General features: G+C 45.2%; 1 protein-coding gene across 2 annotated transcripts in view; it reads left to right on the top strand.

Moving 5' to 3' along the window:
• FGFR3 (fibroblast growth factor receptor 3) overlaps window positions 1-13,049 on the top strand; it is a 55,320-nt gene that overhangs the window by 23,826 nt on the left and 18,445 nt on the right. For both annotated transcript variants that reach the window (XM_086612340.1, XM_086612341.1), the window contains exons 3-4: window positions 3,187-3,240; window positions 9,335-9,504. In XM_086612340.1, coding sequence (XP_086468466.1) covers window positions 3,187-3,240; window positions 9,335-9,504 — 224 coding nt within the window. The remainder of the gene's footprint in view (window positions 1-3,186; window positions 3,241-9,334; window positions 9,505-13,049) is intronic.

The raw sequence follows: 13,049 nt of genomic DNA on the forward strand, positions 1-13,049 counted from the left end.
AGGGGCAGCAGGGCGGCAGAAGACGGCAGCTGGTTACACGCTCAAATGAAACAGCTGCCAGCCCCAAAAGTTTGTAAAGTGAGAAATTGTTTTTAATTGTGGAAGGGCTGATAATCCTCTGCTTTTAAAAAGTTTAAGCCCCTGTGTTTTTCCTCTTCGCTAATAATAGGTAATAACAGCTTAAGAAGAAGCGAGTAACCTGAACCTGCTTTCTGACAGCATTATGAGTCTTTGATTCTATTAGCCCACTGTCATTACCACCAAAGTGCTGGTAATGTGGGAGTCTCCGTTTTAGCTGTCAGCAGCCCTGGTTTTCAACTTTGAAGCCCTGCTTTATGTGGCGATAGTGGTGCCTCTCGATAGTGGCGCCTCTCCTACGCTCAGGTATTTCGTCAGAATTAGCATTGATTGCTCAGTGTGGCACTGTGGAGGTGAGATTGTTATCAGAGATTTGTGGTTTGTGTTCTCTCTTCTGAAAAGCAGTGCCAGCATTAGCTTGGGTATCTGCTCGGGTGTTTACATGGATATCTGTTTGGGGCCGGAGTCGTTCTCTGGGTTAAACTGGTTTAAATGTGTACTAACGAACTGGATTTTCTCTGATCTGTACTCTCTAAGTGAGTAAAAAAACTAGGCTAGGTGTATTCAAAACAACTGATGTGCACGTAAGTCTCATTTTGAGAAATGCTTCCAGATTCTGGCAGCATGTTGGGATTTTCCTATGTGGGGCCATGAGCTTTGAGTCTGCAAAAAGTCAGCTCTTCTGCAGCGATCGATGTGCAGAAGGATGCTTGTTGCTGAAGGTAGAGCAAGGAGATGCTGGAGCTGGCATTTCCGAGTTGAAAAGCAGGTTGATTAATATCAGGGTTTGATCTCTTAAAAATGCCTCCATTGACAGACGTGGGCTTGAGTGTTTTATTAGTTTACAAAGAGAAACGTAGTGTCCTCTTCAAACCTGAGCCCTCGATGTGGATCACAGAGGCTGCGTGCCCAGACTGCTCTCCAGCCCTGTTGGCAGAAGCTCCCATTTCTGTAACTGTTACACGCACAGAATAACGGCCTTTGGATTTAGAGGCCGAGCATCACCCCTGTGACAAGGACAGGCTGGTACCAGCGAAAGAGCTTTCAAAATACCTAAGACTAAGCTCTTCTAAACAGATGACTAAAAAAATTAAGCCCTTTCCTGTTCATAATTAAAGCCTGTTTGAGAATAGCATCTAACAGTTCTCACTGATGCCAATACTCATCAACTTCTCAAAAGAATTACCATTTTGGTAAATGATTAACACATAGCTTACGAATTTTCAGTCACCTTTTGAAAAAGGAGATGTTTTAGTAACCTGTATACGACGGTAGCTCTGAACATGGAATATTTGGTCTTAAAACTTGAGCTGTGTCTTTTATCTGAAACAAAAGTAAAGTCAAAGACTCTTCTCTCAATCATATGCAAATGTTTTGAATTGGTTTAAAAATCGGTTCTGTTCCTCTGGTCATGATTGGTTGATTAGAAACCAGATGTGAACTATAATCACATGTTAATATATATGTAACCAAATGTGAAGAGCGCAGGGCTGAGAATGTGCTGGTTTCTCTGTCGATGCTGGTGGGGATTTGGCTCGATTTCTGCCTTTGTTAGGACTTGAGCAGACCTGCTGCTTCATCCGAAACACCTAAACAGCCACTTCACTTTCAGCAAGCCCCGTGGCGTTTCCCTAGTTCTGCTGCCAGTAGGACCTCAGCTGGGGATTTGCAGTTAGATACGTGCTTGAAGTCTTCCTTGAGACTTTGCCAAAGAGAAGGTGCAAAGCATGATGCATCACTGCAGTGTGAAGCAGGGAGAGGATTCCTCTGTTACTTGTTCCTGTAGATGGTGAATATGTCTGGAAAGTCCTTCCAGATTCTGTAGAGAAGTAGTATTTGTTGTTATCTTTCCCCTACCTTTTTTTTTTTCTTTCTTTTTTCATATTTTTTTTACTTTCCTTTTTTTCCCCTTATTTGTTCTCTTTTTCCCCCCTTCTTTCCTCCTTTTTTTCCCTCTTTTTTTTTTTTTCCCTTCCCCGCCCCCCTCCCCCCCCCCCCCTCCACTGAGCTGGTCAGAGAACAGCAGAAAACTCAAGTGTGTCTTGAAATGAAGGAGGTTCTGCCTGGCTTGATCTAAATTAGGGCTTTATATTTCTGGCCACATGTTGAACACTCGTAAAGTTTCCTATTTTCTAGAGTTTGAGGCCAAGTTCTTTTGCCACTGTCTCAGAATATAAAGGCTGCTGGGTTGTTAGTATTTTGTCCTTATTTAAAAAATAAATTCCTAGAGATTATATAAAGTTAGTGATGCTAAATCTTCTAGACACCAAGTTGTACTAAATCGTGTAAAACAAGTCAAACACTAAGCTGCTATTTTATCATGGGATTTTCATTTACGGTAGTCATTTGGTGGGAGGCAGAGGGACTGAGACTTGTGGATAGCTTGGAGAAGGTGAGGTGTTAGACCACATGAAAAGAAACAATTCAGAATGCTTTTGGAGAGATACAGGTAGAAAAATCCCACCTGTTAACCTGTATTCAGTTACAATTTTGAGGTGCCTCTGTAGGAGGAATATAACTGAAGGTTCACGGAATAGCCATCAAAATGTTAACCAAGAGACAGGTTTGATTGCAAGGAGAAGTTTTAAAAGCTTTGGTCCAAGTGGTTTATCAAGGAGTTAACAAGGGGAGACGTGACAGGGTGTATTGAGTTAAAAGAAAAATGCAGGGAAAGTGAATTAGAAATGCTGACATGTCATTTTGAGACTTGGTGAAATAAAGTCTTCAGAGTGAATGCTAGAGGGGAAAAAAAAAAGCAGGGGAGAGCTTGTTCTGCGAAAAGAAACTTCCCCTTTTGGAATTGTTTTTATATGTACGAGGAGAAGATCACTCACACAGGGAGAAGTATTTGGCATTAGACCCTGGTCTCTGGTGGCAGAGCACTGGCAAACTCATGACACCTCTCTGCCAGTTCAGAAAGCTGTTGGCTGTTTGTCTCTGGCCCATCACTGTGGGAGTGGTGGGCTGGTGGAGCTACAGGGAAGGGTGACCCATCACTTGGATGTCCTCCCTCACTGAAGCCCACTGTGGTACCAGCAGCCTTGTCTGACGTGGTGTCCCCGTGTGCCATCCTCTTTCTGCCTCACTTCTTTCTCCTTGTCCTCCTAGATTCCCCTTCATCGGGTGATGATGAAGATGACGATGATGAGTCAGAAGATACAGGTAATTTGTTTTTCTGGGATACAGAGGCCTTTTCTTTTAAAGAGATGTGGCTCTCGAGTGGAGCAGCTCATCAGGACATCCAGACAGCAGGTCTTCGTCCGTGTTGAAATGGATGTCCTTAGGATGGGGAGGACGAGCTCTCTGGATCTGGTACTGTGACGATGTTTGTCTAGAAATTTAGAAATAGCTGCCAGAGTGGTATTACTGCTATAATATCTTACAGCAGTAGTAGCGCGACCTTTTTTTTTTTTGAGACTTGATGAGCTAGAGTTATTAATTTTCTTTGCATGTAAATCCAGACAAACCCACTTAAATTTCGTTTTTTACTACACTGACGTTACATCAGTTTTATGCCGTTGCAAACCTTGGCCTGCTTTATTTTTAGCTGTATTGATTCTGGTGCTTACCAGCATCTTAGCTGGAGGTAGAGCATAAAATTTACGCTAGCCAAGGGCCAAATTTACTCATGTCCTAAGTGAGAGCAACCCCTTTGGCTTTACTGGCTTTTTGTTTCGGTCACGTGGGAAAGGGAGCCCAGGATGGAGCCTCTTGGTTCTTTTACACTGAATCCCTTTCAATCCCAGTGCTTATTTCATTAAGTGCAATAGCATTAATCAGGATCATTACACACTTCGGAGGCGGTGTGGTCGGTTGTTATGCTCTTTGTATTTCTGCAAAGCGAGCTGCCCATGTGGATGTGTTTTTAATAAATAAATGTCTCGGATTGAACTCCCAATCAGCTATGTACATTGGCAGGAGTTCAACATCACTGGAAAATTTCTCCTGCCCATAGCGTTGGACATGCAGGACTCTCTAAAACAGGTCTCCCACTGTAATAAATTTGTACCGCTGCGTTGTGCAGTATGTGGACAGTAATGGTGAGTTACGGTGCCAGGCAACCCGTCGGCAGCAGTTAGTGGTTTTCTGATAGCTTCTAATTAAGGGCTGGATCCTGTGAGGTGACAAGCACCTTTGCAGAGATGCTCAGGGCTCCGGATGCCTCCTGAAGCCTGGCAGGGAGAGTCAGGTTTGGTCAGGATTTGTGCTTGCTGCAGAGCAGCTTCTGATGAGCACAATTAATACGTTCTGTACTTTTTTTTTAATGTGGTTTGTAGTTAACTTCATCTCTTAGCAACAGGTATCACAAAACATCAGCTAGTTTGTGGTACAAAAAGACACATTTTTCTTCGCTGAAAAGGAAAACACATATTTTGACGCATGTATTTATAGCCTGTGTTCTGGGTCTTCTTGACTTCAAGGCTGTCTCTTTTTTTAGACCCAAAGGTAACCACTGGCTTTGCTTAAAGGTCTCATTATAAAAAGTTGGGTCCTCTTCTGCTTTAAAAATGGTCGATTACCTTAACATGCCAGTGCAGTGAAACCTCATGGTGTGTCATGACATGGATGTGCTTTATGTTGCCTTGTTTGATGTCAGACCCTTCAGTTAACCTTCACAGGTCTTCTCTTGAGTCTGGGGAGCTGTGTTGTTAACCCTGGCACCTCCACCACTGGGATATCTCACGGGGGACAGCAGCTGCAGGACCATCCCAGGCAGGTGGACACGTGAACGTAGCCAGTGCCGTGTCCTATGGACAGCCCAAAGACCTGTGTCCTCAAACTCTTGTGGCAAAAAGATACCTTATTAATGAGGTGTATGAGGCCCTGCTTGGCTATCAGATGTAGCCATGGTCAGTAGTTAGAGGAGTGAAGGCAATAAACATGCTTTCATGCAAAATGAAAACATAACCGATGCTCATATTTAGGGGGAGGTGATCCATCCAGCACTGGCTCATTGCATGTTGCCATATTGCACGTTGCTGAATAAAACCTTGTCTGCCAACCCCTTGTGATGATAAGTTAATTTTCTGGCTTGTGTTGTTCAAGAGAGTTTCTTATCCTCATATTTAGAGAAGGGCTTGGAGAGCTGATTTAATAACGTCACGAGTTTGAAGTCAGTCTTGTTTAATTTTGGGGGTTTGACCCAAAATTGTTGAATGACGGGAGCTGGAAATACCAAAGCAAGAAAATGAGAGGAAATCTGCCCTAAGAGAAACAAATATTTGAAACCCCTTGGAGAGCAGAGAGGCAGGACCTCCACATGGAGTGCCCTGCTCTGCTCACCTGCCTTCAGGGATCCTGCCCAAAGGGCGGCATCCCTCAGGGATTGGCAGCAGAAAAGAAGAAGAAAAGAGGAAAGAAAAAAGAGGAAGGAAAGGAAGAAAGAAGAAAGAGAGAAAGAAGATAGAGGAGATTCAGCAGCTTCAAATGATTGCCCCATTTGTTGCAGCCTCGTCACAAACCACCAGCCAAGTTTGCAAAAAGGGGCTTTCCGATACCTCTATTCTCTACAGCTGTTTTTCCTGGCCCTGAAACAAACCCAAAACTCCCTTTTCACACACTGCTCTTCTGCCCCAGTGCTCCCCACCCCTCGATATCTGTTTGTTTGGAGCCCCCGCTGCGTAGCCCCAGCACCTTCAAAGAGCCCCTATAATCTCCAATTAAATCTGTGTACTTGGAGGCATCAGCTGGGAAAATTACACAATTAGGGTTGATTCTGTGTGCCACAGAATTTTGTGGTAGCTCCTAATTGCTAAACGAGCGCTCGGCTGTATTAATTATTCCCAGAATCGCTTTCATTTTTTTTTTTAATTGGTCATTCCAGTTGGATGGGTGGCCGGTGTCTTTGACAAACAAAATAGACCATCGGGCCTAACATTTGATGATGGGAAGGGGCCGGTGATGTTTGCCGGTCCTTTTTTTTTTTTTTCACACCTGCACATGCAAAATCGTTGCCCATAATTAATTTAGAGAAAATTAGTGGGTCTTGAAATTTTTCCTGTCTTTTGTCCTCTCCTGCTCCCGAAACTCTCTAGAGCTTTGCAAACTTTGCTTGAAAAGAAGAATTAGCAACATTTTAACCCCCTTAAAGAGCGGTAATGAAAGGACTGCGGGGGCACAGCAACCAAAAGGAGGGATGTTTTGTTGGCTGCTCCTGCGAGTGAGAATAAAGGCACCGTTTTCAATGTGCAGACACTTTCTTCCAGTTCCAGTTCTACTGGAGAGCGATGCTCTGCTTGTTTGAATCTTGGCATGTTAATCCAGGGGTGCCCAGCCCAGGCGAGCCCCGAATCACATGGAAGAGCATCCAAACAGAGGGAAGGCATTCGGGGAAGAAGCCACGTCTAATTGCAGGAGAGAGGAGTGGATCCTGCCTTTACTCCGTAGGGAGAATATCCCCAGCTGGAAATTTTCCTCAGCCTCATCTTACTTCTTTTTGATGTCCGATGGCAAAATCCCCCTTGGCTTCAGTGGCAAGATTTGCAGCCAGTGGCTTGATGGATCTCCTGTGAGATTCAAGCTCAGCTTTTGAGTGAGAAAACATGGTGAAACATCACCCCACAGTGCACATGGCTGGTGTGGAAGGGGGAAAAACCCCCAAAAGGGCAGCGCAAGGAGGTGCCTGGTCCTGGCGGAGTGGGCCTGCCATGTAGCTATGTCCCCGTGCCTGGGTGAACATCACCAACACCGTAAAATGGGATTTATTGTAGGCAGATACGTCAATCAAACAACAAACAGTAGGTTACTTGGTTGCCCTGTGACAAAGGGGGACTTTTCCATCCATGCCTGGCCTTTCCCTGAACTCTCCCCGGTAAAGTCCTCGGGAAATGAGGGTGCGTTGCCAAAAGGAAGCGTTCAGCCAGAAAATAACTCATTCTTTGGAAACCACCGCCAAGGGCCAGGTGTCTCCCAATATGGTTTCTGCAGCTCCCTCCTCTTCAGCCTTCCCAACACCACCTCAAACTGTCCTCCAAATTCACCCCCTCTGCTTCTTCTGCCTGGGCTTTTCCTCAGCCTTTGCTTGGTTTCTGCCCTTCCCAACGCATACGATAGATGCCTCTTCCTTTACCATCAAGATCTGCTCTTCTTTTAGTGGGCACACCCACTCTGCTAACGTTTTTGTTTGGAGTGTTCTCCCCTTTTTTGTGCAGTTCTTTACTGTTTTTATCAGCTTAGATATTGGGAGGTAGGTGACTACATGGTGTCCCACTTTAGCCTGCGTTATTGTGTAGTGTTTGAGGTCTCTCTTGGATGTGCCACGTGTTTACAGCAAAGCCAGGATTTTGCAGGAGCATGGGAATTGCAGGGATTCCTCCTTTTGCTTTTGTTTGTGCCAGCCGTACTCCTGCTCTGGTGCCGTCCCAGCAAGAAAAGAGCCTTAAGCAGTTTCGTTGTTTGAAAAATGAGGCGTACGTGGCACGGATGAGCACCAGATCCCTCTGATACGTGGAGCTGACTCTGATAGGCATCATGGCACGTTGTGCAAGACAGTCTGAGGACAGATGGAAGCCCTCAATACTGGATTTCAATTCTGGGACAGCATTACTGAGGGATCTGTGTCCAGCTGTCCAGCTACGGAGGTGTGAAAGCAGATGAGACATGAGAGCAATGTGCCCAGCAGGGCCTTCTCCAGCAAACGGAGGTCCTCCTGGATGTAGCTTCTGACATCCAGTTCCTTGCAGCCAGGTGGGCTTCACAAGGAGCCATGGGGAGAGGGGACCATGTGGAGAGTGTTAGCAGGTGCTAAAAATCAATGGGTGCGTGGATTGCCATGGCTGAGCTATATGACCTTGCCTGCAAAATCCTTGGAGCTGAAATGCAGCAGGAAGGCTACATGGGGGACACTGGGGACTTAGACCAAGGTGGGGTCATCATTGACTTCATCTGGAATTGCAATGGAATGAGTCTTGGGGAGCCAAATACGTCGGGGCTAAATACATCAGAGAGCGCTGGAGAAATGGAGCAGCTCATGTGTATCTCAGAGGGATGCAACAAGAGGGAAAACTTCACACACCCTTGTCATTAAGGGGAAGAGGATTGCAGAAGCTTCAGAATAGCCCTGAGGTGGAGCTGTAATGCCAGGTGGTGTTTCTGAGCATTGTCACCACTGCAGGAGAGGCCAGCAGTGATGCTATCCCAATGGCTTTGGTGGCCATCGTGTCCTCCAAGGCAGTTCGTGAAGGACCAGCAGCTTTAGTTTGTCTTAGCCAGAAGCATACAGGTCTCTGTGACCAGTGGGTTTGGATACTCTGTGTCTGTGGGTGCTTCTTTCCCATCTGGAGGAGATGCCAGTTACGCCCCTTGGCCTTCTCTTTGCTGTTTTGCAGCCCAAATGCTGTCTGCCCGCTTCTCCCTTTGGCCTCGGTGTGGAGCATGGAGCTGGGGGGCTGGATGTGGCCCCCGGCGTGGTGTGGGAAACACCCCACGTGCAGCTCTGCAGTGTTTCCTTAAGCAGAAATGAAAGCTTGAGAGTTTTTTTTTTAAAAAAATTTCTCTTTCTTTCTTCCCAGTATAATGAGTTTGCTGCTGCTGCTGCCTTAATTTGGAGTTAATATGCAACGTTTGTAACGCAGCCAAGAAACATCTCTGTACTCGGGGCACATTGTAAAAAGTATTTCGTGCTAACACTGGTGTTTTAAAACTTATCCCTGCTCAAAGGTAACATGAATCTTTAAAACTAAAATCACTTGTACTTAAAGAACATAAACATGATAAACCAGTTTGGCACTGCCTTTTTTTTTTTCTTTCCTTCCCTTAAGGAGGCTACAGAAGATGTGTGCTCACCAAGAAGCAGAATTTTCCAGTGCACTCAGCTAACACTTTTTCTCTGCTCCCTTGTTGGCCCATCAACATTTTTTTACAGTTCCAACATCTTTCTGCTGCTCATGCTTCTTGGCTACTATTGTCCTGAAGGTACATCTGTATCTTTTTACATGCTAAGGCCAGATAGTCATCCCGATCTGGGATAACTCTCCCTGTTGATTTAAAAGCAGCTATTCTAGATTTATACTGGCATTACGGAGACAAGAACCTGGTCGTGAACCTTTCATCACAAACCTAAAATGCAAACACCCTGTCTACGTCTATGAGAGTCATTTAGCTGGAAAGCGTTTCTGTGTCATTTATCTTAACTGCAGCAGGTAGCAATTTAACTGTCACTCCACACATGCCAAAACCTCTTCCAATGCATCTGTTCGCCAGCTGATATCCTCCGTGGCAGAAATGGGCCTGTTCAGCTCGGTCTTTCCTTTTTCAGGTGTCCCCTTCTGGACTCGGCCAGATAAGATGGAGAAGAAGCTACTGGCAGTTCCCGCTGCCAACACCGTTCGCTTCCGATGTCCGGCGGGTGGAAACCCAACTCCTTCCATTTACTGGCTAAAAAACGGCAAGGAGTTCAAGGGAGAGCACAGGATCGGGGGCATCAAGGTAAGGCCTTGGTTCGGATCTCTGCTTTTATCAGGAGTTTTCTACTGACTGTAGAAAAGTGTGTTTCACAGTGATAGACGTTGGTGTATGGAAGAGCACGGTCCTGACTGCGTGGGAATGGGGGTGGCTCTGGCGGCCTTAGCAATTGCCCACCAGCAAAGTGTTTAAAAGGGCTGCTGGCCCTTGGGATTGAGGGCTAATTCCCCCTGAGTTGATTTATAGTGGTCATTCAGGGACTAGGTGAAAATGAGGCTGGGTTTCTGGTTGCATTATGGACAGTGAGAAGAAAGCAGGAGCAGAGAGTTCGGTCCTAATTTCTGGAGATCAGCCCAATGCTTTGAGACATGTCAGACCAAAGCCAGCTTTCAAGGAAAACCAACTCAACGTCCTTTGAAGTTGTAGGAAGGATCTCACCAAAGAGCATTAACATTCTTGTGGTATAAGTCACTGACCCTCGGTCAAGTGTTGGCTTCCCTTGTAGCCAGAGTAACAGCATCTGCTCCTTGGCTGCTTTCTTCTTCCTTCTTTCTTCCTGCCATGAGGTGTTCTGGATAATGCTCTGGCTCATGTTAATAGATGGAGCTAAGGGACACAAACACCCACCACAGTCAAATAATTTAATTAGCGAGAAGTTTCCGTGCTACTGTATATGACGAATTTTGGCAGGATTTTAATGGGAAAACCAGCTCTTCTCTGATTTTGTTGTTGTTGTTATTACTTTGTCCCCTTGAGGTCACAGTCAGACTTCTTTCTGGTTTTATTTGGGGAGAATAAAACTGGCAGCAGCCAATTATAACAAAGTCAGTGTAGCGGGAAGGGCTCCTGAGCGGGGATTTTTGCCTGCGCTCTGCCAGCCCTGGCATGTCCCTGGGCTGCCGCTATGGAGAGAAGGGGATTTTTAGGAAGGCACCTTCAGCAAAACTCTGAATGGCTCTGTGCTGATGCCCACCACATCTGTAGCCGTTTGAAAGCTGGGTCGGCACGCAAAGCGTGCCCGGCTCCAGAAACCGAGAGGATTCCGTCTCCTTCCCTCCCTGCAGTTTTGGGCTGTTTCTTTCCTGTTAGCTCAGACCTATTCCTGAAAGAGCCTTTTGTGATTGCTTCAGTGAAGCCTTTGAAGCTCACACCTCAGACCTGTCCCTGCTCCAGCCTGGATGAGGCTGAGGACACGCTCAGGTTTAGATCTTCTGAAAAGTTGAGGAGGGAAAAGAAGTAGGGAAGCAACTCCTGTGGGTAACCAGCCTTTCTTTTGGAAGATAACATTCTCCAAGCGCAAACATCTTTTGCTAATTGCAGGCTGTAAGGATCATCGTGAAGTGTTTTCAGGCTTGCGTGCACCGTTTGAACGGCTTTTTACAAAACTATGTGACATCAGCTGCACTAAATTATGCTTGCAGAGCAGAATCTAAAGCTGAAAGCAATTTCCCTACTCACTTCTCAGTGGTTTTAATCTATCCTTGAGTTTAAATTGACACGTTTCATCCTCTGCAACACAGTAGTGAGTCTTTGGCATCACTGTGCTTTATTTCTCTAGGGGCACCTTCCATCAACAAGCTGATGCTTAAAGAGCTATTGAAGACAATGTCAGGCCAATTACAGCAAGATTGGTTTAAGCTCTCTATCTGTCTAGATGTAGTTCTTTGTCCCTTTCTTGATATAAAGACATCTTTCTCTCTCTGTAATTTTCCTTCCCTTATTTGCTTGCTTTTCCTCTTGAGCCATGGTTAGATATAAGTAGTCTCATGTAAATCTCATCCAGTATAAATACACTGATAGGTATCAGCTGAGATTTGAACCAGAAAAAGAGGCTGAAAACCTGCTCAGTATCTCATGTATCTTAAGATTTAAATTCCCTGTTACTACTTAGCTTCATAACAGGATTAGACAGCTTGAAAAGAATGGGCAAGATCCAGATCTGGCAGAGTTTGGTTGGCTTACTTTGTCTCAAGATCTGGTCTTAACCCAGAAATCCTTGAGCTGGGAATGTTCTCATTTGTTTTCAGCGTGTGGAAGAGTTAAAGCATTGATTGTGAAATGTCTGTGGTCAGCAGATGAAAGCTGATCACTCTTTCCACTTCTGCCTCTTGCAAGTGGCGTTCAGGTCCTGTGTGATTGCCCAGTGTAAACTCTGCAAGAGAGAAGGGTGAGTGTTGAAAACACAAAATCCAGGCTAACCTAGTTTTGTTACAGTTCATCCTTAACTAGTAAAGAAAAGAAGTTCATATGACTTACCATATGAAATTTCCCAAAGAGCATTAATGGTTAAATCCTTGTTGGAATCTCTAATATCGTAAGCCTGCGTGTGTTAAATGACCCTAGAAGGGAAGATTGAGGGGAAGGGGGGGATAGAGGATTATCCCTTCCTGAGACCATTGCACTGACTCGCATACCAGTCTGGCAAACACGAACTGAGGTTCCAAGTGTGTCTGCAAGTGTTTGTTTCACAGGGAGCCAAGAATGACAACACCAAATAAACCAGAGGGATTTCCAATATCTCACCCGCTTGATTAATGCCTGCGCTAAGTCACTTCATGTTTCTAGTGTTTTATCAAGTACGGCGACTATCCTAACTTGGCAACGTCCTTTTTTATTATGCTTCAAATCTAGACACCAGTCTCAACCTAAAAAAAACACTATAGCATTGCTTCTAGAAGAGTTTCCAGACAAGTTCCGCCCCATAAGTCTGTGCCCCCCAGGTTCTCCTCTCTGTTCAGAGTCCAAAGTCCTCATCACAAACCTAATGAAGAGTTCTTTGAAAGTGTCATGAAAGTGTCTCTGAAAGTGCATCCTAAGTAAAACACTTAATTTGGACCTGATTTTATAATACAGGTCAGACTAGGGAGTCGTCCATCTATCAGGAGCCCCATTTCCTTGGAGTAGTGCTCCTAGGGGTTCCAGAGGAAAATACTTTGCAATGCTGAAAAGTGGATTAAAAGAAGTCTTTAGACACAACTCCGAGACAAGCGAGTGTGGAAATGAGCCACTGAGCAGCCACAAATTTGCATTGAAACTTCCTTGACAGTCTGGTATGTTCAGCTGTGAGCTCGGGGTCCAGGCTCTCGGTTCTCCGAGCTTCTCTTACCTCGTAATTGCCACACTGTTGCAGAGATGCACCGAGTGGGATGTTGCTTTACAAGAGGTGTAACGGTGATTCTGCCTTGAGCCCCATCTGTGCAGTCCTGGGTGGGCAGAGGGTGCAGTTGGACCTGACCATACATCTATAATAATTGAGATTTCTGTACAGCCTGTTAAGCCACAGCTTCCTGTTACCTCTAACCTGAAATGAAAGGAAACGCTATGTTCAGCAGTCTCTGGAAAGTGGGGTTCTCCAGTGCTGTTCCTGGGGCTTTGTTAAAATGGCTTTTGCTTGCTTATCTTGCCACTAAGGTGTTTAGTTCTGTGACTTTAAACCTGTTTGCAAAATTCTGGCTTTAGTTGCAACTTGGCCCTTTGAAGGAAAGCATATGGATGCAATTTCTGTGTAGCAGAAGAGGTTAAATGACTTCATATTTGAGTTCACCTGCTGCACCAAGAAACCTCCAGGA

The sequence above is a fragment of the Tauraco erythrolophus genome, chromosome 5 (assembly GCF_009769465.1).
Source record: "Tauraco erythrolophus isolate bTauEry1 chromosome 5, bTauEry1.pri, whole genome shotgun sequence".
Lineage (NCBI taxonomy): Eukaryota > Metazoa > Chordata > Aves > Musophagiformes > Musophagidae > Tauraco > Tauraco erythrolophus.